This window comes from Rhineura floridana, chromosome 1 (genome assembly GCF_030035675.1).
Source record: "Rhineura floridana isolate rRhiFlo1 chromosome 1, rRhiFlo1.hap2, whole genome shotgun sequence".
In the NCBI taxonomy this organism is placed as follows: domain Eukaryota; kingdom Metazoa; phylum Chordata; class Lepidosauria; order Squamata; family Rhineuridae; genus Rhineura; species Rhineura floridana.
Genome location: NC_084480.1, coordinates 1,302,625 through 1,328,444, shown reverse-complemented (window position 1 = coordinate 1,328,444; position 25,820 = coordinate 1,302,625). Strand labels below are relative to the sequence as shown.

At 46.4% G+C, this 25,820-nt stretch overlaps 1 protein-coding gene across 2 annotated transcripts in view; it reads left to right on the top strand.

The window, feature by feature from the left end:
* The window catches only part of UNC13B (unc-13 homolog B), a 285,289-nt gene that overhangs the window by 190,025 nt on the left and 69,444 nt on the right, over positions 1-25,820 (top strand). For both annotated transcript variants that reach the window (XM_061612817.1, XM_061612815.1), the window contains exons 12-16: positions 1,252-1,330; positions 5,090-5,164; positions 6,156-6,375; positions 13,365-13,592; positions 13,740-13,881. In XM_061612817.1, the coding sequence (XP_061468801.1) occupies positions 1,252-1,330; positions 5,090-5,164; positions 6,156-6,375; positions 13,365-13,592; positions 13,740-13,881 (744 nt within the window). The remainder of the gene's footprint in view (positions 1-1,251; positions 1,331-5,089; positions 5,165-6,155; positions 6,376-13,364; positions 13,593-13,739; positions 13,882-25,820) is intronic.

Genomic DNA, 25,820 nt, shown 5'->3' with positions numbered 1-25,820 from the left:
TAAATATACACGTGGACTTGCCCATCAATCTCTCTGCCTTTTTCAGCCTCCCCTGGTCAGCTTCCTTGGCCTCAAGGGTCAGACCCGGTCCCTGAGGACCAGGAGCTCCCTGCACTGAGTGCACATCCACAAGTCTTGTCCAGTCGTACATGTGACACTCGGTACAAAACCCCTTTCAGGCTTTTAACCTTCACAGCTCTTTTTCTTAATGGTTATCTGGAAAGCTGAGTTACTATCAGAAATGGCGGCCGGGGGTGGTGGTGCTGCCTGTCCTGGCCTCCTTACACTGTTGCTGAACTCATGGATGGAGGTGATCAACTTGCTTACTAGCTTAACTCATGTTTTCCTTGCCACTTTGTCATTTCACAGAAACTGGGGTGCTTCTTCAGTGAGGGATCCTCCTTGTGCTTGTAGAGCTCCAAGTCTGACCTGCTAGGGGTGACTAAGCTGTGGCCCTCCAGATGCTGTTGTACTCCAGCTGCCATCAGCCCCAGCATGGACCAGTCACCAGGGATTTTTTGGTGGGACCTGTACTCCACCAACATCTGGAGAGCCACGAGTCAGCCATGTCCGTGCTTGGAGCAAACCATTTCAAACCCGAAACCTGTCAGACTCTCATCCCAAAGCAGTAAAGATCTCTCACATTGCAGAGGCCTGGAATGGCAAGCCTTGCCTTTTGAGGGCTCTCCTGGTGAGTGTAAGGCTTTACTCTCTGAAATGTAGGTTGCAGGCGGAGACTGAAGAACTTTCCTTTTGTGGGTCGCTGGAGTTCAAAGAGTGCGCTGCTGCCACGATTGTCTGATCAATTCTGACACTTCCCCCATTGTTGCTTGCTATTCCTCTTTAGAGGAAAAAGGAGAACGAAGCCTGATTTAACTTGTACATGGGATGGATTTGAGCTCTCCTTGGTTTCAGAACTGTCAGAGGTGCCTGTGCTGTGTAACCTGAATCGATGGGAATAATTTACAGATTTAATGCCACAGACAAGCTTCTCGACATTCAGTCACATCAAGGTTATTCTTCCTAGCATTTAGCATCTTTTTCCTTGTTAAATTGAGCTGTGTTTCTGGATGTCGGTCTCTCCTGGGCCAAGACTGGTTCCTCCTGTTCACATTGATTCCATTATTGCCCAAAGGAGTCTTAAGTCTGCAGGAAGCCTTGCTGGGCTCCTCCATGACTCTGGCTGACAGATTATAACTCATTACTCGTCATCTCTGGTTGCCCTAATGCATTTCCCACTTTTATTTCTAGGCCAGCAGGTGGTCTCTATGGCATCGACAGCATGCCTGATCTCCGCCAGAAGAAGCCTATTCCACTTGTCAGTGACTTGGTGAGAGTTTTTTCTGCCTCTCCATAAATATAATGAAAGTGGTATTACCTTTTTTCTCTCTTTTTCAAGGGCAGAAAGGTTACAGAAGCAAGACTTTTACAGTGAGTTAGATTTGTATAATTTGGATTCCTGGCAAACACTGATTTGAAAAACTGCAGACTCTTGATGAGGGCAATTGAGCATTCTGTCTCAGGTGGTATCAGTGTGGCAGCCCCCTGCCCTTTCAGCCCAGTTCTTTTATACTAAACTGGAGGTGAAGAAGCCAGGGAAAGGCAAATTCTTTGCCACACACTACCTCAGTTCTGCAGACTCTGAATGCCAGCACAGGAATTTGCCTTTCCCTGGCTTCTTCACCTCCAGTTTAGTATAAAAGAACTGGGCTGAAAGGGTATGGATAACAGGTATTTTGCAGGCTGTCCCCTTTTCAGGCACTCAATGCATTTTACTATATGGCTTAGCAACTACTTAACATTTATTCAGCCCTAGGAGGGTCCTCTGGGCTATATGCAATTTGGCAATGGCTTAGTCTCTTGTCCAGAAGAGGGCTTTGTCTCTTCCACTCAATCCAAAACTAATTTCTTAGAGAGAAGCCTCACTAATAACTTACTTCGTGTAATGCATTTAACACAAAAAGGTGGCTGGTCGTGGTGGGTAATTGATCAAAATGGGTAAGTCAAGGCGACTTAAACATTTGTTTTTAAAAATGCACATCATGGAACAGCAAAGCAGGAGTAGTGAGCAATGGGTTAAGGGAGGATCTGGTGGTCTAAGAGAGGATTTTCTTAAGAAATAGGTTTTTGGAAGGAATACGAAGATGGAGAGAGAATTGGCCAAATGCAGCATATTTAAAACTTGCATCAGGAAGTGTCTGTTCTGCACAAGGGCTCCTTTGGGTGTTCGGTTCATGTATGTTGAGCCTCAGCTAACCCAGAAGGGACAGGGAGGGGGGAGGCATGAGTTTCAGGCGCCTTCGCTGCCAGAAGAAGCAGAGTTGGGAGTTGTTGAGTCTGAGCAGGACCTTGCGGGAGGGGGTCAGCCTGCACTCCAGCCAGTTCCCACAGGTAGCGCACTCTCCGAGGAACAGAGCGCGCCGCCCCCAGCTGATGCAGAGGACTTGTTGGGGGAAGCTCCAGAGACAGTGCCAGCTCCTCCCTTGCCAAGCAGTTCCCAGGAGGATACCAGTGTGGCACAGCCCCCTGACCTCGAGCCCATTGCTCAGGAGCAGGTGTCTTCCGATGAGCCGTTGGAAGCACGCCCTTTGTCCCCGCGCTCCCGCCGCCGCGAGAAACGGACAGGGCAAAGACAGGAATTACGAAGGAGTCAGAGATTACGTTCGAAAACGTTCCCTACTTAAGCTTGCCGCTCACAGTGGGGAGTCGTTGAGTCAACTTCCTTCACACGCTGCAGAGCATGTCTAGAGTATAGTTAGGGATTCTAGTGAGTTAGCGCAGGGTTTTCTATGAAGCGCAATGCCTTTGATGTATCCATTACTCTAATAAAACGAGATTTACTTGCACCCACGCTTCAGCCTCGTCCCTCCGGCTCTGGATGGGACAATGTATTGGGTATCAGTGAAAAAAGGATTGCTAAAGAGCTGGAGGGAGGAATTCTTTTATACATGGAAATAATTCTATTTGGTTGTTCATTGCAACCTGCCCTGTGAAATCCCCTCCCCTTAAATATTAGACAGGCACCATCTCTGTTATCTTTTTGGCACCTATTGAAGACCTTCCTCTTTCAACAAGCCTTTTAAGTTGAGACCTTATCTCAGTCTGCATCTGTGTTGGAATTGCTTTTTTAAGATGTTTTTAAATCTTTTTTTTAAAAAACAATATGTTTTAACCCTTTTTTAAAAGATGTCTTGAAAGTTTTTTAAAAATGTTTTTAAAGATTTTTGTTTTAATGTATTTTAAAGTCTGTTTTTATGATGTTTTGAAGTGTTTTTAGTGCTTTTACTGCGCTGGCCTCCTACTGGGAGGAAGGGCAGGATATAAATCAAATAATAGATAAATGAATAATATTGTGTTTCCATAGTTTTTCAGTGCCGCAGAAGTAAAAGGAAATAAGTTTTTCATTTATAGACTTAACAAAAACTAGGAGGAAAGATTAGCATCTACTAGACCAGGGTCCTTCAACCTTGGCTCCCCAGATGTTGTTGGACTACAACTCCCATCAACCCCAGCCAGGTTAGCCAATAGCCAAGGATGATGGGAGTTGTAGTCCAACAATATCTGGGGAGCCAAGAGTGAGGAGCAGTGTACTAGATGAGCACGAGAGCTCTAGAGCTTCCTTATCAGTAGTGGTGAACAAGGCCAATGTTACAAATCCCTCTAAGCCCTAAGATGTAAACAGTGCCGCCTAAATGTTTCTGCAAAAACGTAGGAAAGCCGTAAATTTAATTTCTACATTGGCAGCAAGATCAGTCTGCTTAACTCGTACTGTGTAGAATAGCTGTGTGAAGAACTGCACGTGTCATCTTGCAGAGAGGAAGCCTGGGCAATGTGTTTGTAGGTTTCGTGACAGTGGGACAAGTGGAATTAACCTGTTATGCTTCTCTTGTATGCTGACATTCTCTTCCTACAGGCCATGGTAAGTGGAGATCAAACCAGACACTCCTTCCCATAACCACTTGGTATATCTGCATTTCCCTTTCTGGTAGCTGTTCCCCTCCTCTTTTTATTTTTAAACTTGTGCAGCTTGGTAAATCAGGGTAGGACCCTTCCCCACTCTCTGCCTTACTTTACCCGCCAGTCTTGCTGTGTGGCACCACTCTAGGGTGCTTGGGTCACCTTCCAGAGTGAACGTCATCTCCCTACTTGCATGTGGTTGGAGTGGCCCCATGGATAACACTACCTACAGATAGTTTACTTTTTGGCACCGCTATGCACTCGGTGGTGGAAGCAGCCAGTGGGCCAGCTCATTTCATTCAGTGTTAGCAGAATGTGGCATGTGGACACATCCAAACATGCCTGACCGCTTTTGTCTCTTTGGAACCTCCACATGCGGTGACTGCCGCTTCTGGCCCAGGGATCCATCATGCATGGAGTTTCCTTCTTAGTAGTTTCAGAGCTGCCCTTTCTGTCTGTCAATGAATTTGGACTCATGAAAGAGGGTCTCATTTATTATGAGAATAAATTGTAAGAGAACAGGCAAGGAAGGGAACTGGATGTGTGTAGCTTGTAGAGATAACGCTATTATTTCCGGGGAGGGGGGGGGAGAGAAGGGGATGAATAATGCTGATGACATATTAGTATTTTAAAATGCCAAAAAGTAAGTCTGTGTATATGGGTGCGTGAGAGAGGGAGGGAAAGCTTTGCTTGTTTTTCTACTTACAGCTTGGGAACGACGCCCTTGCTATATCCTGCAATGGCAGAGGCTGGCTTCATTGACGGCTGCCCACAAAATATCTATCTGTTGGGGATGCTTTTGGTATATCTTGTCTTGCTTGTAATGCAAGAGGCTGGATTAAATAGGTCCATTGGGGTCGGCCTTGTCTGTGACCAGAGGGAGAACTCTTGTCTTCTTGCTGGCTGCCTGCTCCAGTGCTCTTCCGAATCTCTGGGGAGGGGATTGGGCTCTGGGGTGGGAATGGCAGAGCCCCTCATCTCTTGCTTTGCTGTGTGGTTGTTTGTCCTCCCTTCAGGGAGCTTGGGGCATCTTACTTGGGGGTTAGAACACACCCACCCACGCCCACTGATGCTTTTGAAAACATCTTCCTTACATGGGCATTGAGTAACTGAGGCTGATCTTCTTCCCCAGTCACTGGTCCAGTCCCGGAAGACCGGAATTACCTCAGCAATGGCCACCCGAACTTCTCTCAAGGACGAGGAGCTGGTAAGGAAAGGGGAGCTTGCTCCCTCTTCAGCAGGCCAGGCGCAGTTCAGGGGTTCCTTGGGCTGCTCCTGGAGTGCAAACGCCGAGCCCTGCAGGCCCCCCGCTGAGTATGGCTGCTGCCAGGCAGGGCGGGCGGCTGGATTTAGAATGAAGCTGGTGTGGAAAGCCCACCCTTGTCAGCATGGTGAGATCAAAATAACATGAAAGGAGGAGACTTTCACAAGCACACAAGGGAGCTGAACTTGCTCCCACAGAAAGTCATTACAAGAACAATGGTGTGGGATGAAATGGCACGACATGAAACAGCTCTCTCTTTCCAGCCAGCAGTTTTAATAAATATCCGACTCCTTGCCTGGCCTCTGAAAATGCCTGCCCGGGGCCTGGCTGTTAGGGGCAGTGGATGTGGGGAGGAGGCTTCCCACACAGGGCCACCAAGACATGCCACAGGCAGAGGGGGAGCCAGCCACGTGTTGCTGGCCTAGTCTCAGTTGCCGCGCCTTGTGGAAATGAAGCCCACAGGCAAGGGCCCTCGCTTCCTGAGCCTGCGTGGATCAGGCCCACTTACTCACTACAGATGGCTGAAGGGAGTTGGGAAGGCGTGCTGCTTTGATTTGGATCCCTGCATTGAGCAGGGGGTTGGACTTGATGGCCTTATAGGCCCCTTCCAACTCTACCATTCTATGATTCTATGCCGCCGCCCCCCCGAGGCCAGCACACTCAGGATGTGACCGAGTATCCCAACCCACCTCTTTTGATTTGGAAACTCTGGCACTGAACATGTGATTGTTGAAGTTTGAACTGAGACATTTAGCAGTAACAGCTGCTAGTGTGCCGCCTGGGTCTGCTCTGCTCTGCTCCATGGCTGACACCAGCAGGCATCCCATAAAACCAGGAGGTGTGGGATGAGTTCAGTATTTCCCTACAGAAAACAATGCCAGTCTTGCACACTCAAACATTTCAAGCTGTGGCTAAGCATGCCTTTCCGTTTCAGAAATCCCACGTATATAAGAAGACCTTGCAAGCCTTAATCTACCCCATCTCCTGCACAACCCCCCACAACTTTGAGGTCTGGACAGCCACAACCCCCACCTACTGCTATGAGTGTGAGGGGCTCTTGTGGGGCATTGCACGGCAAGGGATGCGCTGCACGGAATGTGGGGTCAAATGCCACGAGAAGTGCCAAGATCTGCTCAATGCTGACTGCCTGCAGAGTAAGTAGCTGTTTTAGGGGCTGGTGGGGCTGTAAGTCGAGTAACCTTGTTTGTTGGGGTTCCTGGTGGGTTCTTCTTGAGGAAATGGGGCGGTTTTCCTTGGGCACATTTTCATTACTGGGTTTTGTGAAGCAAAAGAAGTGGATGAAAGGCCCCCAAATGGGGGGGGGAGTGAGAAAAGAGAACCTTCTCAAGATTCTGAATGGTGAGTGGATGGGAGGGTGCTGTTAGCCAGCCCTGCCCTAAAAGATCAGGTTCAGAGTCTGTAGGCGTATTGAGACCCTGCAGGTAGCCCCTGTGGCCTGAAGTACCTTGCAACAGAGAGCCTGACCCCATTTACCCATGCTTTGGCAACCTCCCAACTGGACCTGATGTGCCGAACATAGGTTATGAAAAGTCCCAATAAATGAACTTGTCTCTTGCTGGTTTTTGTCTGTATTGTAAATAGAAGGCTGTGATTTTGTGTTCCCCTTTTTGAAGGAGAGGTCTCTTCCCCCACCCCCACCCCTTTCCTGGAAAAACAAGCTCTTCCCATGTAAGCTTTGGGTGTTCAGTCTTTGGGAAGAATTAATGCTCACAAAAGGTGAGTGTCAAACAGCCACATGTGATCCTTGGTGCTGTGGTGTCTTAGCGCTGGAGTATCCACCTCACTCTTGTTTTCTGCTGTGCGAAGGGCTGTGGGGGACCAAGCCTAGCTTTCCGTTAACGTTGCTGAGTGACGGTGTGTGTTTCCCTTTTTTGCCTCTGTTCTTCGCATCTGAATGTTTTAGCCAAATAGCATTTTGTACTTGGTGGATGGCTTTAAATATAATCTCAGCAACAGACTCTCAGGAGGAATCGCCTCTCATTTTTTGCGAAGTGCCTCCTTTGTCTTGTTAAGGGCAGATGCATTTTCAACAGCTCTGTGGGGGAGGTAGAAAATAACCACCTGGTCTGCTGCAGCACCTCTCCTTTTTCCACAGAAATAGAAATCTCACGTGTTGAATCCCACAGGTGCAGCAGGTGCATTGATGCCCAGATGGCAAACCCTGCGGAGACACCTTGAGGCCTACCTTTGGCTTGGTGTGCTGAGATTCCCCCAGCCCTCCTTTTCCATCCATTTGTTTGTTCTATATGGGTCATTGGTGTTTGATGCCTTTCATTTGAATCCCAGCCATGGGTTTGTTGAGAGGGGTGCCTCCCGAATGCGGAGGGCTGATCTGCTTCAAAGGCCCCTGTGTGGAGTGTATGGAAGGGGGCAGGAATGAGAGACCCATCCTGCATAGTCCAGGACCATGGTGGAGTGTTTAGTGGAGGGATGCTGAAGTCGGAATCCTGCACAGGAGAAACTAGGCAGAGTCCTAGGCAGCAACATCTGTTGCTGTGTTTCCCTCCCTGCTGCTTGAGAAATCTTGTTTCTGAACCCAGAAGTAGCAGCAAAGTCCCTATAGGTATTTGACCAAACAGACCAGTCTCTATGTGCAGTAGAATGAATGGATGCAAGTCTGATGTCAGAAATGAAGGCAGGCCCCTCTCCTGCCCTCCCTGGCCCCTGGCCCGGTGTGCTGTCTGCGCCATCGGACTGTCAAGGCAGCATGGGAGGCACTAGACTCTGCACTGGGAGGCTCTGTACAAAAGGGACAAGCTCCACGTGAACCGGGATGGAACCAGACTGCTGGTGCTTAAAATAAAAAAGGTGGCATAGAGGCTTTTAAACTGACGGAGGTGGGAAAGCTGACAGGAGCTGAGCAGGGTCCAATTCAGAACAAATCATCCCCCGAGATAAAGACAAAAAAATACTGATGCAAATTTAAATGAGGTAGACCTAGAGCAAGTCATTCAGGATATCAATTCGGAAAGGCAAAACTACCACAGGCCAAACCAAAAGTGCCAAAGACACTTGAAGAGAGAGAGTGTATACAAGTGTTTATACCCTAATGCTAGAAACCTCCAAGTCAAGACGGGAGAACTGGAGCGCTTGGTCTTAGAAGACAGTGTTGTGGTGTCTGATGGAATGGACAAAAACCAGTGGGACATGGATATCCCTAGATGTAAACTATATCGGAAGGACAGGGAAGGATGTATTGGAGGGGGTGTCGCTCTATATGTGAAAGGGGGCATTGAATCCAACAAGCTAGAAACTCCCAAAGGCAGACTCTTCCACAGAATCATTGTGGGTGGTGATACTGGGTCACAAGAGTAAGTTAGTACTGGGGAATGCTCAGGGACATCTTGAGATGAAAAATGAAATCGAAGAAGCATCCGAACTAGGAAATGTTGTAGCAGTGGTTGACTTCAACTACCCTGACGTAGACTGTCTACATTTGTGCTGATCATGACAAAGAGGTAAAATGTATAGGTATCCTAAATGACTGTGCCCTGGAACATTGGTCATGGAACCGATCACAATATTAGAAGCCCAACTGGAATGTGTACTGCAAATCAGGAAAGGTACCACCAGGGCCAAGAGGATGCCAGTGTGGCTGATGAGCAGAGCTTTTAGAGGCAAGAGGGCTTCCTTCAAAAAACTGAAGTCCAAATGAGAATAAAAAGGAACACAAACTTTGGCAAAAGAAATGCAAGCAGACAATAAGGGGCGCTAAACAAGAATTTGAGGAGCAGATTGCTAAAAACATCAAGACCAACAACAACAAAATCTTAAAATACATTCTAAGCAAGAGACTGTCTAGAGATGGTTGGACTCTTGGATGACAAGGCAGTCAAAGATGTGCTAAAGCAGGATAAAGAGAAGCTAAATTAATTATTTGCATCTGTCTTTACAGCAGAGGTTATAGGGCAAATCCCTGTGCCTGAATGAACTTTTTCAGTTTGAGGAACTGAGGCAAATAGACGTGAGGAGAGATATAGTTCTACGCTGAATAGACAGAATAAAAACTGACAAATCACTGTGTCTGGATGGCATCCATCCGAGAGTTCTCAAAGAACTAAAATATGAGTTAATTATGTTTTAGTTTGGATTCCTGCATTGAGCAGGGGGTTGGACTCGACGGCCTTATAGGCCTCTTCCAACACTATGATTCTATGAATGAGGTTGCTGATCTAATAAAAAAATGTAACTTGTCCCTCAGATCTACTTCTGTACCTGAGGACTGGAAAGTGGCCAATGTAACACAAATCTTTTAAAAGGTATCCAAGGGAATCCCAGAAATTACAGGCTGGTTAGCTTAACATCTGTCCCAGGAAAACTAGTGGAAAGTATTGTTAAAGATAAAATAACCAAGCATATAGAAGAACACGCCTTGCTGAAGCAGAGCCAGCATGGCTTCTGCAAGGTTAAGTCCTGTCTCACTGACTTATTAAGAGTTCTTTGAGAGTGTAAACGAGCACACAGATGGAGCAGATCCAGTGGACATAGTGTATTTGGACTTCCAAAAAACATTCAACAAGGTAACTCACCTCCTGAGTATACTTAGCAGTCATGGAATAAGAGGAGAGGATCAGGAACTGGCTAGGAAATAGAAAACAGAGAGTAGCATAAACGGACAGTTCTCCCAATGGACGGCTGTAGAAAGTTGAGTCCCCCAAGGATCGGTATTGGGACCTGTACTTTTCAACTTGTTCATAAAGGATTTAGAGTTAGGGGTGAGCAGTGAAGTGGCCATCTTTGCCGGTACTAAATTATTTATGGTCATTAAAACAAAAAGGGATTGCAAAGAGCTTCAAAAGGACCTCTCCAAGCTGAGTGATTGGGAGATAAAATGACAAATGCAATTCAATGTAAACAAGTGTAAAATTATGCATATTGTGGAGCAAAAAATCTTAATTTCATATATATACTCATGAGCTCTGAACTGGTGGTGACTGACCAGGAACGAGACCTTGGGGTCATAGTGGATAGTTCAGTGAAGATCGGCCCAGTGTGCGGTGGCTGTGAAGAAGGCAAATTCCATGCTAGAGATAATTAGGAAAGGTATTGGAAATTAAAACTTCAGATGCCATAATACCATAGTATAAATCTATGGTGTGGCCGCATTTGGAATACGGTGTACAGTTCTGGTCGCCTCATCTCAAAAAGGATATTGTAGAGTTGGAAAAGGTTCAGAAGAGGGCAGCCCAAATGATCCAAGGGGATGGAGCGACTCCCCCTCCCCATGGGGAAAGGTTGCAGCATTTGGGCTTTTTGGGTTAGGGAAAAGGCAAGTCAGAGGCAACATGATAGAAGTGTACAAACTTATGCGTGGCATGGCGAAACTAGATAGAGAAGAGTTTTTCTCCCTCTCTCACAACACTAGAACTCTTTGGCCTCCAAGGAGTCTGAATACTGAAAAGTTCAGGATAGACAAAAGGAAGGACTTCTCCACACAGCACATAGTTAAACTATGGAGTTCACTCCCACAAGAGGCAGTGATGGCCACTAACTGGAATGGCTTTCAGAGAGGATTGGACCAATTCATGGAGGAAAAGGCTATCAGTGGCTAATAGCCACGCTGACAGTCGGAGTCAGGATGGTTCTGAATACCAGTTGCTGGGAACAGTGGGAGGGGAGAGTGCTCTTGTACTCAGGTCCTGCTTGTGGGCATCTGATGGGCCACTGTGAGAACAGGAGGATGGACCAGATGGGCCCCTTGGGCCTCATCCTGCAGGCTCTCCTTATGTTCTTATGACTCTTCATGAAGGCCCAGGTCCTGGTTCTCCAGTTCAGCTCCTGCCCTTCGTCCAGTGTGCCCCTGATCCCTTGCATCAGGCTCAGAGCCGGGAAGGTGGTCCAGCTCCTCAGCTGGTGGCACTGTGACCTCCAGCTCCATGTCCTGGTCGTTGCTGGACTTCAGGATCGTGACAGGAGCAAAGGTTCACAAGGCCTAAGATCAGTAACTTGTAAGCCATGGATGTTGTGGCCTGGCAGCATAGTGTTGTTTGGACATCCATAAGGAGTGTATCCCTGTAGTATGCTGAATGGTTCCAAACAAAATCTGCTATTCGGAAATAAGACTTTTTAATGCCTTTTCTGTAAAATTTCAAATCTGTATTGCTTGAGATTTTGTTTCCTTTTGAACTGAATTTGATAATAGGGTGGGCCTTACCAGCATTCAGATAAAGTCTGGGTGCCCATCACAAATCACTTTGTTCTGCATGCGGAAGGGAAAGAGGAGAATCTTCCCCATAATTAACTCAAGGTGGGGAGGAAGGTGGAACATCTTGCAGTGATCAAACCATGATGCTGTCTTGAATGAAGCCTGGAAGCCAACCAACCACGTTGGGAATGAGGAGTCTGAGCTTGTTATCCTCTGGTGGGATGTTAGCAGCTGGCCCCAAAATGGGCTGCTTGATGCAGCTGGGAATTTTTTTAAAAAACAAACTTTGGTTCTGAGTGTTCAGACAGTGATTAAAGTACAACCTTTGTGAGTGCCAGTTTCGTCACAGGGCTCTCTGTCAAGAAATGTTTGGGCAGAAGAAGGAAGGATGGTTTTTATTTTAAATCACAAAGCCTATTTTAGGGTTCCAAGAACAAATCATTTTCAGGCATTACCCTCCTACCTAACAGATGTCCCTATAGCATCAGCAGGAGGGAGGCGTCTGTTTTTCCATGGAGGCAAACAGGACTTCGGGAAAAACTCCTGAGGGCATCCCCAGTTCTAGTGCAGCGAGAGTATTCCTTTGTAGGCTTTCCTCTAGCCATGGCCATGCTGCACGTGTGAGAAAAGGGGGTGCTCAGGCAGCCACGAGGCACCCGAAGGTCTCGTAAGGCTGTGTGCTCCTTCTCTCATCTGGCCATGCAGGAGAGACCTGCTTCAAGTTAAAAGGGTCTCCTTTTTGAAAATCCTCGTCTTCCGCTTGTAAACTCTCCCACCAGCAGCAGGGACGGAGGGGGAGTTTAAGCAGAAGCCCCATCTTTGCATCGCTTCCTTCAGCTGCAAGCTGTGTGCATCAGGCTACTAGATGGCTATTGCATTTCAGCCTTTGGGTGTCAGGAACAGAAATCTCAGGCTGCTTGCTGATAGGCAGTTGGAGGCAGATGTCAAAGTGCTCAGAAAAAGCAGTGTCCAGTTTTCTAATGTAAGACTGGCCTGTTGGTGGAAGTCCTCTAATTTTCCATAGCAGGAAATGCTGACATATGACCCCAGGTGTCAAAGCAGAGCCAAGGAAAAGCCAGAGGAGGAGGAGGAGGAGGACTGGAGTTTGACATTCCCTCAGGGATGTGAACTTTTGCTGGTTCTGCTCTGGGAGAATCTACAGGTTCTGCCCCCAGTTTATTTTCTATAAGCAGAGGACTACAGTTCAGTTGTACAGGACACGGTTTGAATGCAGAAGGCCCCAAGTTCACTCCCTGGTGCTTGCAGTTTAAATGGTTGGAAAGCAGATGACAGATAAGAACTTTGCTAGAGACCCCGGGGGAGCTGCTGCCTATCAGAGTAGACACGACTGAGCTTGATGGGCCAAGGGTCTGACTTGCTACAAGGCAGCTTCATTTTTATTTATTTTTTACATTTATGCCTAACCGTTTTATGATAAAATCCAGGTAAGCTACATTCATATAAGCACAATATCCTTCTAAAAGTCTCTGGACATGCATTTCATTGTGTCTTGACCTGTTTCTAGATTTTGAGTTTAGCAAGTCAAAACAGAGACGATCCAAAAACTGTTCGAGTGACGCTTTGATTGGCTTCTGATGCCTGTTGGGCCTTGTTTTAGTACAGGAGAGAGCAGGCCTTGGGGAGGAGAAACTACACAGCCTAACTGGCCATTTGAGTGGATCTGAGTCTGGCCTAGCTTGCAGCACATCCTGTAGCATCCAGTCTGCTACAAAGGCCCACCTTTGGGGTGGGGAGGAGGGCAGGAGAGCCGTGAAGGAGTCTGGTGGACTGTACATCAAACAGCATGGGCACAGATGAAGTGAGTTGGGTGCCATGGTTTGGCAAACTGGCATGATTCCCAGAGCTCCATGTTGCTGCTCAGCAATCATTTCAGCCAGACTGATGCTGTTAGCTCTCCACCGTCCTTCACCCTATCTCGCCTCCCTTCCCTTGCTAGTTCTTTCCTTAACGTTGCAGGAGCAGCAGAGAAGAGCTCAAAGCATGGGGCTGAGGATCGCACTCAGAACATCATCATGGCCATGAAGGACCGCATGAAGATCCGAGAGAGGAACAAACCAGAGATCTTTGACCTCATCAGAGATGTCTTCAGTGAGAGCAAAATGGCCCATGCTCAGCAGATGAAGACAGTGAAGCAGAGTGTGTTGGATGGTACCTCCAAGTGGTCAGCCAAAATCACCATCACAGGTGAGCAAGGGCACATGAGCCATGAGGGTGACGAATGTGCATTGCGCACTAGTGGCGCCTGGAACTCTCCTGAGTCTGTGGGGTTTTTTTTACCTTCTTACCATCTTACTGTGTGTTATTTTTCTGAATCCTATGTCCTTTCCCAAGTGATGTGTGCTCAAGGCCTTCAAGCCAAGGACAAAACTGGCTCCAGCGACCCTTATGTGACTGTCCAAGTCGGCAAAACAAAGAAGAGAACAAAAACTATATTTGGGAATCTGAATCCCATTTGGGACGAGAAGTTCCATTTGTAAGTATTCACATATCATGTTCCGCAGTGCTGTTTTTATGCGTTTGTTCCTTTTGTATATAAAACACCTCAAGGTGGGTTAAAAAAAAAACAGAACTGTCAAATAACTAAATAATAATGAAAAGGTGAAAAGATTATGCCCGTGTACTTTAAATGTATTTAATTTAACAGCATAACTCAAAAATGGCAACTAAATGGCAGCATCCACAGAATAAATGCCAGCAGCAGATGATAGACAATTAGATTCTGTGTCTGAAGCAGGAGGGTCTTTATCTGCCATAAGGCCAAGAAGAAAGAAAGCAGGCTGGCCTCCTTGGGGGAGAGGCTTCCTGAGGCTGGGGACAGGCACGGCAAAGGCCATCTCAGCCCCCTGCCCCACATCAGAGGGTTGTGGGGGGACATAGAGGAGGACCTGTAGCAAGCTCAGTGATTGCACAACCTCACGCTGGACCACTCAAAGCAACAGATTTGCCTGGACTACAGCCAGCCATCCTGTACCCATATGTGCTTAGGCTATTTCAGTGATGTTTTCCCCAAGCGTTGCTTTCAGAGTTAGACCTATGTTGCCTTGTGCTCTGAGGAGCCAACCAGGACACGCTTGCCTGCCTTGTAGGTTGCCCAGTTGCATCCCAGGCAAGAGGAACTCTTTGGGCTTCCGAGGGATTAAAGAAACCCCAAAACAGCCCAGGGTACAACATGGCAGAGTTACCTGTCAAAGCCACAAGGACATGCTAATGGGGCAGACTGCTGGACTAGGACTCTCTGCAAGCCGTTTTCACAAAGGACATGCTTAACACAACGTGAATGCATTTGGCATGGTGTGTGACACATTTTGCATTCAAATAATAGTGTCTGTTTAATTTGAATGCATTGAGGGGTGCATGTCTTCTTACTCTTTTTGAGATGCATTATTAAGCGTTGATTGCCATGACAGACATTAAGGCACCAGACTCTCTCCCGTGCACATGCAAGTGGTGGGGGTGATAGAATTAGGATAATTAACCTCTCAGCGTGTATAGCAAGGGGTCAGGGTGACATAGCACAGACTTAGTGCCACAGATTCCACTTTTGGCACCTGTCCAGGCTCTGTGACTTCCACTGATGGTACAGAGCAAGCAAGGAACAGCTCATGATGGAGAATGCCATGGGAGGCTGGAGGCTTTTGCCAAACTCCTGCTAGGAGATGGTCTGCAAGGGCCACCTTACTTAATATTTCCACAGTGAAAGCTTGTGCCTTAATAACTGTGTTAGTCTTTCTTGTGTTGGCTGCTGCCACAGACTAACATGACTACCCTTCTGAAAAATTGTGGAAGTAGGCTTAAACCAGTAGAAGATGGCAACAGGCACGCACACAAATATAAATGACCATAACTGTGACGCCAGGTCAGTGAATGGTAAATCCAATGCAATTCAGGAACTGATACTGGATGAGCATGCTGACCTGGCGTGCATTACAGAGACTTGGTTGGATGAGGCTGGGGGGTTAATTTCTCCCAGCTTTGTCCTCCTGGTTTCTCTGTTCATCAGCAGCCCAGACCTGGGGGACGGGGAGGTGGAGTCGCAGTGATTTTTCGAAATACCATCTACCTCCCACAGTCTTCAGGGTTCGAATGCATTTATTTGAAGCTGGGTGCTCGAGACAGAATAGGGATTCTGTTGGTGTACTGCCCACCCCGCTGCCCAACTGTCTCCCTTCCTGAGCTTACTAGGGTAGTCTCGGATCTGGTACTGGAGTCCCCAAGACTTGTAGTGCTGGGTGACTTCAATATCCATGCCGATACTGCCCTTACTGGAGTAGCTCAGGATTTCATGGCCTCCATGACAACCATGGGTCTGTCTCAAATAATATCTAGCCCCACGCATGCTGCTGGTCATACCTTGGACCTTGTTTTCTGTATTGGATAGGATGTAGGTAATCTTGGTGTGGAGGAGCTGGCATTAGTTCCTTTGTCATGGACAGATCACTTCCTGGTTAGGTTCAAACTCACTGGAGCTCAAAACCTCTGCAGGGGTGGGGGACCAATTAGAATGGTCCGCCCCAGGAGACTGATGAATCCAGATGGTTTTCTGATGACTCTTGGGGATTTTCCTGTCACCTCGGCAGGTGATTCTGTCGAAGCCCTGGTTGACCTCTGGAATGAGGAAATGACCAGGGCCGTGGACACAATCGCTCCTAAGCGTCCCCTTTCGCGCTTTGGAGCCAAGTCCTCCCCTTGGTTTACTGAGGATTTGTTGGCAATGAAGCACGAAAGACGGAGACTAGAGCGACGTTGGCGGAAAACTCTGAGCGAATCTGACCAAACACGGGCCAGAGTCTACCTAAAGACCTATTCCGTGGCAGTGCGGGCCCAGAAGAAATCTTTCTTCTCCGCCTCCATTGCATCTGCGGGATCTCGCCCAATGGAAATGTTTCGAGTGGTCAGGGATCTCTTACACCCTGACCCCCATGAATCTGATGTTGACCACTCAGCAACCCGTTGTTCTGAGTTTGCGCGATATTTTGCAGATAAAGTTGCTCAGATTCACTCCGACTTAGATGCTAAAATTGATACAGTCTCTGTGGATGTAACTTTGGCCCCTGCTTGTCTAATTAAAATGGATTCTTTCCAGCTTGTTCAACCCGAAGATGTGGACAAAATTCTCGGAGAGGCACGTCCGACCACCTGCATGTTAGATCCTTGCCCTTCCTGGCTTATAAAAAATGCCAGAGGGGGACTGGTTGAGTGGACCAGGGAAGTGATTAATGCCTCCTTACAACAAGGCAGAATGCCCCTTAGTTTAAAGGAGGCAGTGATAAGACCTTTATTGAAAAAATCCTCCCTGGACTCCTCAATATTAGGCAACTACCGCCCAGTCTCCAATATTCCTTTTTTGGGCAAGATAATAGAGCAGGTGGTGGCCGCTCAGCTCCAGTTTTTTGGATGAGACAGACTATCTAGATCCATTCCAATCTGGTTTCAGGCCCGGTTATGGAACTGAGACGGCTTTGGTCACCTTGGTGGATGACCTTCGTAGGGAACTGGACAGGGGGAGTGTGTCCCTGTTAGTTTTACTGGATCTCTCAGCAGCTTTCGATACCATCGACCATGGTATCGTCCTGGACCGCCTCTCTGGGATGGGACTTGGAGGCACGGTGTTACGATGGCTTCAGTCCTTCCTAGAGGGACGAACCCAGAAGGTGGTTATGGGGGATGCCTGTTCAACCCCTTGGCCATTGACCTATGGGGTCCCTCAGGGTTCAATTCTATCCCCCATGTTATTTAACATCTACATGAAACCGCTGGGAGAGGTCATCCGGAGTTTTGGGGTTCGGTGCCACCAATATGCTGTTGACACCCAACTCTACTCCTCTTTTCCACCTAATGATGCCAAGGAAGCTGTCCAGGTTCTAAACCAATGCCTGGTATCAGTGGTAGACTGGATGGGGATGAACAAGCTGAAATTAAATCCTGACAAGACAGAAGTGCTCCTTGTCAGTCGTAAGGCGGATCAGGGGATAGGGATTCAACTTGTGCTGGATGGGGTTACACTCCCCCTGAAATCGCAGGTGCGCAGTTTGGGGGTACTCCTGGACTCAGCTTTGAGCCTGGAGGCCCAGGTTTCTGCTGTTGCCGGGAGTGCCTTTGCTCAATTAAGATTAGTTCGCCAACTGCGCCCGTTCCTTGACCTGTCTGACTTGACTACGGTGACACACGCCTTAGTTACATCCCGATTAGACTACTGTAACGCGCTCTACGTAGGGCTGCCTTTGAAGACTGCTCGGAAACTTAAATTGGTACAAAGAGCTGCAGCCACAATGTTAACTGGAGCTGGGCTCAGGGAACACACAACCCCTTTGTTGTACCAGCTCCACTGGCTGCCAATATGTTTCCGGGCACAATTCAAAGTGCTGGTTTTGACCTATAAAGCCTTATACGGCTTAGGTCCAGGTTATCTGTTAGATCGTATCTCCCCCTATGATCCTGCCCGGACTCTGAGATCATCCGGTGAGGCCTTACTTTCTACTCCTTCTTTTTCACAAGTTTCTCTTGTAAAGACACAAAATATGGCTTTTTCGCTGGCTGCCCCCAGATTGTGGAATTCCCTCCCCAGTGAAGTATGATTAGCTTCCTCACTTCTTTCCTTCCGTGCTAAGGTGAAGACGATCCTATTCAGATGGGCTTTTAATTGAATTGGTAATTAACTCTTACCTTGTATTTGATTTAATTAATTTTAACTATTTTAATTCTGTATATTTACTGTTTTAACTCTTCATGATTATTTTTGTAAGCCGCCCTGGGTTCTTTGGAAAAAGGGCGGGGTATAAATATTTTAAATAAATAAATAAATAAATGATAAATAAAACTGGCAACTTGTCTGCCATCTGGGAGGCGATTGGACCCTTGGATGATAAGGAAGTCCAAGGTGTACTAAAGAACGATCAGGAACATAAGAACATAAGAAGAGCCTGCTGGATCAGGCCAGTGGCCCATCTAGTCCAGCATCCTGTTCTCACAGTGGCCAACCAGGTGCCTGGGGGAAGCCTGCAAGCAAGACCCGAGTGCAAGAACACTCTCCCCTCCTGAGGCTTCCGGCAACTGGTTTTCAGAAGCATGCTGCCTCTGACTAGGGTGGCAGAGCACAGCCATCATGGCTAGTAGCCATTGATAGCCCTGTCCTCCATGAATTTGTCTAATCTTCTTTTAAAGCCATCCAAGCTGGTGGCCATTACTGCATCTTGTGGGAGCAAATTCCGTAGTTTAACTATGCGCTGAGTAAAGAAGTACTTCCTTTTGTCTGTCCTGAATCTTCCAACATTCAGCTTCTTTGAATGTCCATGAGTTCTAGTATTATGAGAGAGGGAGAAGAACTTTTCTCTATCCACTTTCTCAATGCCATGCATAATTTTATACACTTCTATCATGTCTCCTCTGACCCGCCTTTTCTCTAAACTAAAAAGCCCCAAATGCAGAGATTGCAGAGAAGCTAAATGAATTCTTTGCATCTGTCTTCACAGTGGAAGATATAGGGCAGATCCCTGAACCTGAACTAACATTTGCAGGAAGGGATTCTGAGGAACTGAGACAAATAGTGGTAACGAGAGAGGAAGTTCTAAGCTTAATGGACAATATAAAAACTGACAAATCACCGGGCCCGGATGGCATCCACCCGAGAGTTCTCAAAGAACTCAAATGTGAAATTGCTGATCTGCTAACTAAAATATGTAACTTGTCCCTCGGGTCCTCCTCCGTGCCTGAGGACTGGAAAGTGGCAAATGTAACACCAATCTTCAAAAAGGGATCCAGAGGGGATCCCGGAAATTACAGGCCAGTTAGCTTAACTTCTGTCCCTGGAAAACTGGTAGAAAGTATGATTAAAGCTAGATTAACTAAGCACACAGAAGAACAAGCCTTGCTGAAGCAGAGCCAGCATGGCTTCTGCAAGGGAAAGTCCTGTCTCACTAACCTATTAGAATTTTTTGAGAGTGTCAACAAGCATATAGATAGAGGTGATCCAGTGGACATAGTGTACTTAGACTTTCAAAAAGTGTTTGACAAGGTACCTCACCAAAGACTTCTGAGGAAGCTTAGCAGTCATGGAATAAGAGGAGAGGTCCTCTTGTGGATAAGGAATTGGTTAAGAAGCAGAAAGCAGAGAGTAGGAATAAACGGACAGTTCTCCCAATGGAGGGCTGTAGAAAGTGGAGTCCCTCAAGGATCGGTATTGGGACCTGTACTTTTCAACTTGTTCATTAATGACCTAGAATTAGGAGTGAGCAGTGAAGTGGCCAAGTTTGCTGACGACACTAAATTGTTCAGGGTTGTTAAAACAAAAAGGGATTGTGAAGAGCTCCAAAAAGATCTCTCCAAACTGAGTAAATGGGCGGAAAAATGGCAAATGCAATTCAATATAAACAAGTGTAAAATTATGCATATTGGAGCAAAAAATCTGAATTTCACATATACGCTCATGGGGTCTGAACTGGCGGTGACCGACCAGGAGAGAGACCTCGGGGTTGTAGTGGACAGCACGATGAAAATGTCGACCCAGTGTGTGGCAGCTGTGAAAAAGGCAAATTCCATGCTAGCGATAATTAGGAAAGGTATTGAAAATAAAACAGCCGATATCATCATGCCGTTGTATAAATCTATGGTGCGGCCGCATTTGGAATACTGTGTACAGTTCTGGTCGCCTCCTCTCAAAAAGGATATTATAGAGTTGGAAAAGGTTCAGAAGAGGGCAACCAGAATGATCAAGGGGATGGAGCGACTCCCTTACGAGGAAAGGTTGCAGCATTTGGGGCTTTTTAGTTTAGAGAAAAGGCGGGTCAGAGGAGACATGATAGAAGTGTATAAAATTATGCATGGCATTGAGAAAGTGGATAGAGAAAAGTTCTTCTCCCTCTCTCAGAATACTAGAACTCGTGGACATTCCAAGAAGCTGAATGTTGGAAGATTCAGGACAGACAAAAGGAAGTACTTCTTTACTCAGCGCATAGTTAAACTATGGAATTTGCTCCCACAAGATGCAGTAATGGCCACCAGCTTGGATGGCTTTAAAAGAAGATTAGACAAATTCATGGAGGACAGGGCTATCAATGGCTACTAGCCGTGATGGCTGTGCTCTGCCACCCTAGTCAGAGGCAGCATGCTTCTGAAGACCAGTTGCCGGAAGCCTCAGGAGGGGAGAGTGTTCTTGCACTCGGGTCCTGCTTGCGGGCTTCCCCCAGGCACCTGGTTGGCCACTGTGAGAACAGGATGCTGGACTAGATGGGCCACTGGCCTGATCCAGCAGGCTCTTCTCATGTTCTCCATCATCTGCTACCAATTATGTAATAATAATAATATAATGCCCATCCCTACATTAGTCTAACCCTCTGGGAAATGCTCATTGGAGCAAATGAAAGAGTGTTTGTGGCATTGGGGAGCAGAGGAGGGGGACAGGGAAGAAAGATTTCCCCATAAGGTGATGTCTCTTGGATCACAACCATGATACAAATTCATCTAGAGGCAATACACTTGGTTTACTCTGTAATAATACCATGCAGTTACCATGGATCGCGACAAGGACAAATAATTGGGTGTTAGAACAAATTAAACCAGAACTATCACTAGAAGCTAAAATGATGAAACTGAGGTTATCATACTTTGGACACATAATGAGAAGACCTGATTCACTAGAAAAGACAATAATTATGCTGGGAAAAACAGAAGGGAGTAGAAAAAGAGGAAGGCCAAACAAGAGATGGATTGATTCCACAAAGGAAGCCACAGACCTGAACTTACAAGATCTGAACAGGGTGGTTTATAATAGATGCTATTGGAGGTCGCTGATTCATGGGGTCGCCATAAGTCGAAATCGACTTGGAGGCACATCACAACAACAACAACAACACACCCTCAAAACCAAAACCTCCAGAAAGTAGATCAGGCCCTTTATTTTAAGAGTTGGCCATGAGGAAGGGAGAAGACCAAACCCCCCAACAACACCCCCCCCCCGATGCTTCTGAGCTGGAGCAAACCTCCCTTCCTTTTGACGTTTCCAGGACAGAAGACACCTTCAATTAGTGGAGAAAGGCTTCACTACCCGAGACAGAACATCAGCTTCACTTTGGGGACAATCAATTAGGAGCCCATTTACGCAACAGAATCTTATCATTATAAGGCTGAAGACAACAGAGTAACTCCCATTAGACACTTAACAAAAGGAAGCTGTCTTCTTGAAAGCAAGAGGCCTTCTGTTACTGTAGAATTTTTATGGCCAATATGAACTATTGCCTTAAGATCCCATGCAAGTAAAGAAATGCTCAAGATTCTACAACAAAGGCTCTTGCCATATATGGAGCGAGAAATGCCAGACGTCCAAGGTGGATTTAGAAAGGGAAGAGGCACCAGAGATCCTATCTCAAACATACATTGGATAATGGACCGGACCAAGGAATTTCAGAAGGAAATCACCCTATGCTTTATAGATTACAATGCTTTAAAAGAAATGGGGGTGCCACAGCATCTGATTGTCCTGATGCGCAACCTATACTCTGGACAAGAGGCTACTGTAAGGACAGAATATGGAGAAACCGATTGGTTCCCCATCGGAAAGGGTGTGAGACAGGGGTGTATTTTATCACCTTATTTGTTTAATGTATATGCAGAACATATCATACGGAAAGCAGGATTGGACCAAGATGAAGGTGGTGTGAAAACTGGAGGGAGAAATATCAATAATTTAAGCTATGCAGAAGATACCATACTACTAGCAGAAACCAGGAATGATTTGAAACGAATGCTGATGAAAGTTAAAGAGGAAAGCACAAAAGCAGGAGTACAGCTGAACGTCAAAAAGACTAAAGTAATGACAAAAGAAGATTTATATAACTTTAAAGTTGACAACGAGGACATTGTCCTTGTCAGGGATTATCAATACTTTGGCACAGTCATTAACCAAAATGGAGACAATAGTCAAGAAATCAGAAGAAGGCTAGGACTGGGGAGAGCAGCTAGGAGAGAACTAGAAAAGGTCCTCAAATGCAAAGGTGTATCACTGAACACTAAAGTCAGGATCATTCAGACCATGGTATTCCCGATCTCTATGTATGGATGTGAAAGTTGGACAGTGAAATAGGCGGATAAGAGAAAAATCAACTCATTTGAAATGTAGTGTTGGAGGAGAGCTTTGTGCACACCATGGACTGTGAAAAAGACAAATAATTGGGTGTCAGAACAAATTAAACCAGAACTGTCACTAGAAGCTAAAATAATGAAACTGAGGTTATCATACTTTGGACACATAATGAGAAGACATGATTCACTAGAAAAGATTCACTAGAACTTACAAGATCTGAACCGGGTGGTTCACGACAGATGCTACTGGAGGTTGCTGATTCATAGGGTCGCCATAAGTCGTAATCGACTGGAAGGCACATAACAACAACAATCCCATTAGGTCCTTTCTGTAGCCTGCAATTTTAATAAAGCTGAGGTGGAAATGCTTACATAGTCCAAACTCCATTGTCAGACCCAGATGCCAACATCATGGAGCTCCAAGGCCTCCCATTCCAGCCTCCGTTGTCCAAACAGGTCACAGGAGAAAGAGTTCCTTTTGGCCACATAGCAGAGCTTTCCTCCTTGGATGACTTCAGTTCTGCCGTATGGAGAGAGTGGCCAGTTGGGTCCAGGAGGTGATGAATGCTTCATTGAGAGATTGGGCAGCCCTAGCCATCTTAGAGGAGGCAACAGTGACAGCGCTCCTCAAGAAACCATATCTGGACTGTACCAATATATCCCCAATTTTGGCCAGCCACATATCTTCTTTTGGAGTCTAGGGGCTCAAGCAGGTGGTGACTGCTCATGTTCAGACATTGCTGGAGGGTAACAATTGAAACAGGTCTAGTAGGTTGGCTTCTAGTAAACTTTTGTAAAGTGAAATTGCTTGGTAGAGGCAGGAAGTGCAACCTGCTGATTTTCCTGCACCTCTCAGTGATCCTGTAATGGTCTCCATCTGAATTACCTGATAGACATATATAGATAGAATTGTATAAAATCATGCATGGCATTGAGAAAGTGGGCAGAGAAAAGTTTTTCTCCCTCTCTCATAACACTAGAAGTTGTGGACCTCCAATGAAGCTGAATGTTGGAAGATTCAGGACAGACAAGAGGAAGTCCTTCTTCACACAGCGCATAGTTAAACTATGGCATTTGCTCCCATAAGAGGCAGTGCTGGCCACCAATCACTGGCCACCAGTGTGGATGACCTTAACAGAGGGTTAGACATTAATGGAGGAAAAGGGTATCAGGGGCTACTAACCATAATGGCCATGCACTGCCTACACTCTTGGAGACACTGTGCCTCTGAATGCCTGTTGCTGGAAACCATAGCATGGGAGATTGCTCTTGCAGTCAGTTCCTGCATGTGGACTTCCCGTGGGCATCTGGTTGGCCACTGTGAGAACTGGATGCTGGAGTAGATGGGCCACTAGACTGATCCAGCAAGCTGTTCTTATGTTCTTACCTACTGGAAACAGGAGTTGTAGGTATGGTGCTCTAATGCATCTGCTCTTTTCTCAGTGGTGGATTTGAGAAGATGGTGCTGAGCCTATAATGTTTATACAATATGGTTTTGCAAGGCTCTGTTTTACACACACACACACACACACACATGCGCACACACTCTTTAATGTCTACATGAGGCCATTGGGAGAGGTTTTCCAGAGATCTGGAGTGAAGAGGCATCCTCCTTTTCATCTAATCCAGAAGTGGCTGTGGATGTCCTGAAGAGGGGATTGGAGTCCATGGTGGGCTGGGTCAACTAGAATTCAATCCAGAGAAGATGGGAGCGCTGTTGGATGGGAGTTTATTGGGCCGTTAAGGTGGCATTCAGTCTGCACTGGATGGGGTTTCACTTTCCCTTGAAAATCAGGTTTGCCACTTTGGGGGCATATCTTGATCCAGCTCTGCTGACAGGCGCACAAGCAGAATCCCTTGTATGAAGCACCTTTCATCAATCTGGGTGGTTGAGCCACTGGAGTCCCCTTCTAGAAAGATATCTCCTCACAGATATCTACCTTCAGAAGTTAGAGGGGGTGCCACTGATGTGAGAGGGCCTTTTATGTGGTGGTCCCACTTCTTTTGTTTGCTCCAGACACATTCATTCAGCATCCTTGGTATTATGTGTTATGCTTCCTGCATTCTTAAAGTTGATAAATCCTAAGTGCTGTTATCTGCTTTTATCTTTATTTGCATTATCTACTCTGAGTACTTCTCTTATTTGTCCTTTTGTTTGAGTTATAGTAGTCAATGCTATTTTTAGTGGTTATTTGTAAGCTGCCTTGAGGACAAGGCAACGTAAAGAAAAAATTGTTAGCTTACATGGACCTTTGGTTCTTTGTTATGGGGCCTGAAAAGGGTTCTTGCTCACCCAAGCTTGCTTTAGGAAGGACATAAAGATACCTCCAGGGTACTTCTCAGTCAACAGCATAACTACTGTATCTTTGCCCAAATGGAGTGAAATCTATGAGCAGCATTGTGACTTAGAGAGCACTGAGCTCTACAGCTGAGGAGTGCCAAGTGCTTGCCAAGTTGACAAGAAATGCCCTCAAGTTGCTGCTGCTGCCATTTTGTAGTTAATTCAAGCTCAAGCGAAGGCTGCTTCAAAACAACTTTGTTTGATGGGCACTCAGCTGCTTTGAAAAGTTTGCTCCTCAACAACAGTTTGCCAACTTTTTCTTTCTGCCTCTGCTTTTCCACCCTCCCTTGGCAAGGGAGCCATGGTCATCCCTCAAAGACCCTGAAGTGTCAGCAAAGGGACCTTTTTATTCAGCATTTTCCCTTGGCCACCTGAGCTGTTGCAGACTGTAAAGGAAAATGAATGAAGCTGGTCTTCTGTGAGTTGGAGTGGCTTAGCTGATGGATTTGATTGCATTCCAAGGTGTAAGATACAGTTTGTGTTTCTAAGAAAATCCTGCATGCTATTAAGCACTTGCTTAGGTGGCTTAGGAAGCGTCCCTTTCCCTGGAGGATCATTGCCAACTGGAGACCTGTTGGATTACTTACAAGATAGGCTTCAGTCTTTTGCTGAGGTGCCTCCAGGCTTAAGGATGAATCCTCAGTCATATCTTAAGTTCAAGAAAGAGGGGCTTGTAGAAAGTGTTCATAATTGTGCGTGGAAGAATTTGATTCCTTTCGCAAAGCAGTGTGTCTTGGGCAGAGCATGGGACTTCAAGCAAGGCAGAGGGGCTTTGTTGATGCTGCTGCAAAAGAGCAAGCAGCTTGCAGGTGGCCCTGATGGAACTCTTCATGCTTTCTCCTTTTCCTGACTATCATGTTCAAGGGACAGCCTTTTCTTTCAGAGCTGTCAGACTCGAGTGGACAAATGCTATGAGCTGGGGAGAGCAGATGGGAAAGGAAACAAAATTATAACTGCAGTGAGATGATTGAGATATGTTCCAACTGTGGGGAAAAGGT